The 1,316-nt window shown below is 43.0% G+C and overlaps 1 protein-coding gene across 1 annotated transcript; it reads right to left on the reverse strand.

Moving 5' to 3' along the window:
• Positions 1-617: 617 nt before the first annotated feature.
• On the reverse strand, positions 618-1,072 carry LOC108357106 (TD and POZ domain-containing protein 4-like; the record flags this gene model as incomplete). Its single annotated transcript, XM_017608198.1, has 2 exons — positions 765-1,072; positions 618-699 (listed from the first exon to the last, which is right to left on the reverse strand). Coding segments are annotated over exons 1-2 (390 nt in total), but the record flags the coding sequence as incomplete, so codon positions are not given.
• Positions 1,073-1,316: the final 244 nt, after the last annotated feature.

The following is a 1,316-nucleotide window of genomic DNA, read 5'->3' on the forward strand; positions in this document are numbered from 1 at the left end:
AAATTTAGGTTGACAGAAGTCACAACACACAGCTGACCTTAAAATGCAGTAATCTCTGCAGAGTGTGCGGCAGTGTGGGAATAGCACACAAACACAAACACAGAGCAAAGACGCAATACAGGCAATCAGAATCAGAGTGAAGTGAGCAGAGATTAGTGAGCGTCAGGGTGATGATAAGATAAGGAAGGGTAAGAAGCCAAAATAGAAGGAAAACATTGACATGTGTGCACAAAGAAACTGATTCAGTGCCACACTTTTTTTCGTTTTGTTTTTTTCAAATGTCAAGAAAATGTATTTTTATTGATATTGAAAGGGGTTTCAAGAAAACATCAGTAGCACAAGTAGAAAGGCCAAGAATGAGATAAACTACAATTTTTGATATGATGGATTTGGTTTCAAAAATGATAACTTGGATGAGTGAGAAACCACTCTAAAAGAACACATTGTAAATTTTGAATTTTATGTTAAATGATGATCAAATTGTACTAACAATCGTAAGATGATTTAATTTACTGTTGTAAAGCTCTAGCAAAATTGCAGTGGTTTTGTTGTATAATAAAGCTAATTATGAAAAAAAAGTAACACAAGCACACTTTCTGTCATCACAGCTGAGCTACCTTCTGCAGAAATGCAATCACCTTCTCCGGCGAATCGTTGACGTCGAGCAGCGCCTTCACCTTCTCCTGAATGGAAGTTTGACTGAAAAAAAAATGTTTTTGTGCTAGTAAAAACAGTGTGAAAAGCTTAAAAAAGGTAACACTTACTTGGCAATAAAGTCCACCACTTTTGACTTCAGCTCTGGGGCGCTGTACTGCTCGGCGAAGTGCAGTGTGGCAAACATCGACTGAGCGCTGAGTCCGGCGGCCAGCTGCTCACTGCAGATCGCCTTCAGACTGTCCACCTCGTACTTGTCAGCCGCTGCCAGCAGTTCCACTGTCAACTCCTCATCACCTTCCAAGTTCACAAGTCCGGTGTAGAGAAAGGCGAGCAACAGCTGGAGCACCTTGGCACTGACGTCCTTGATCACCACACGACCTTCCATCGACTCCTTTGTCGTTGAATGTTTAAACATGCTCGCAAAGACGGGAGATCGGGCGATGAGCAGCGCTTTGTGGGCGGGAAACTCACAATCGCCACTCTGAAGAATCACATCGGCGCCGGTCTTGCTCACGTAAAGGTTCTCCAGATCGGTGATTATCTGCTGCTGGGCAGCGCCGAGAAGTCCGCTGGTTTCGTATTTATCCTTGCCAGAGAAGAACACCTTCTCGTTGTCGTGATCAAGGTAAAATGTGAACTGAACGGTGTTTAGAGAAAAA

This window comes from Rhagoletis zephyria, unplaced genomic scaffold (assembly GCF_001687245.7).
Source record: "Rhagoletis zephyria isolate East Lansing unplaced genomic scaffold, Rhagoletis_zephyria_1.1 Rzeph_scaffold_70560, whole genome shotgun sequence".
Taxonomy (NCBI): domain Eukaryota; kingdom Metazoa; phylum Arthropoda; class Insecta; order Diptera; family Tephritidae; genus Rhagoletis; species Rhagoletis zephyria.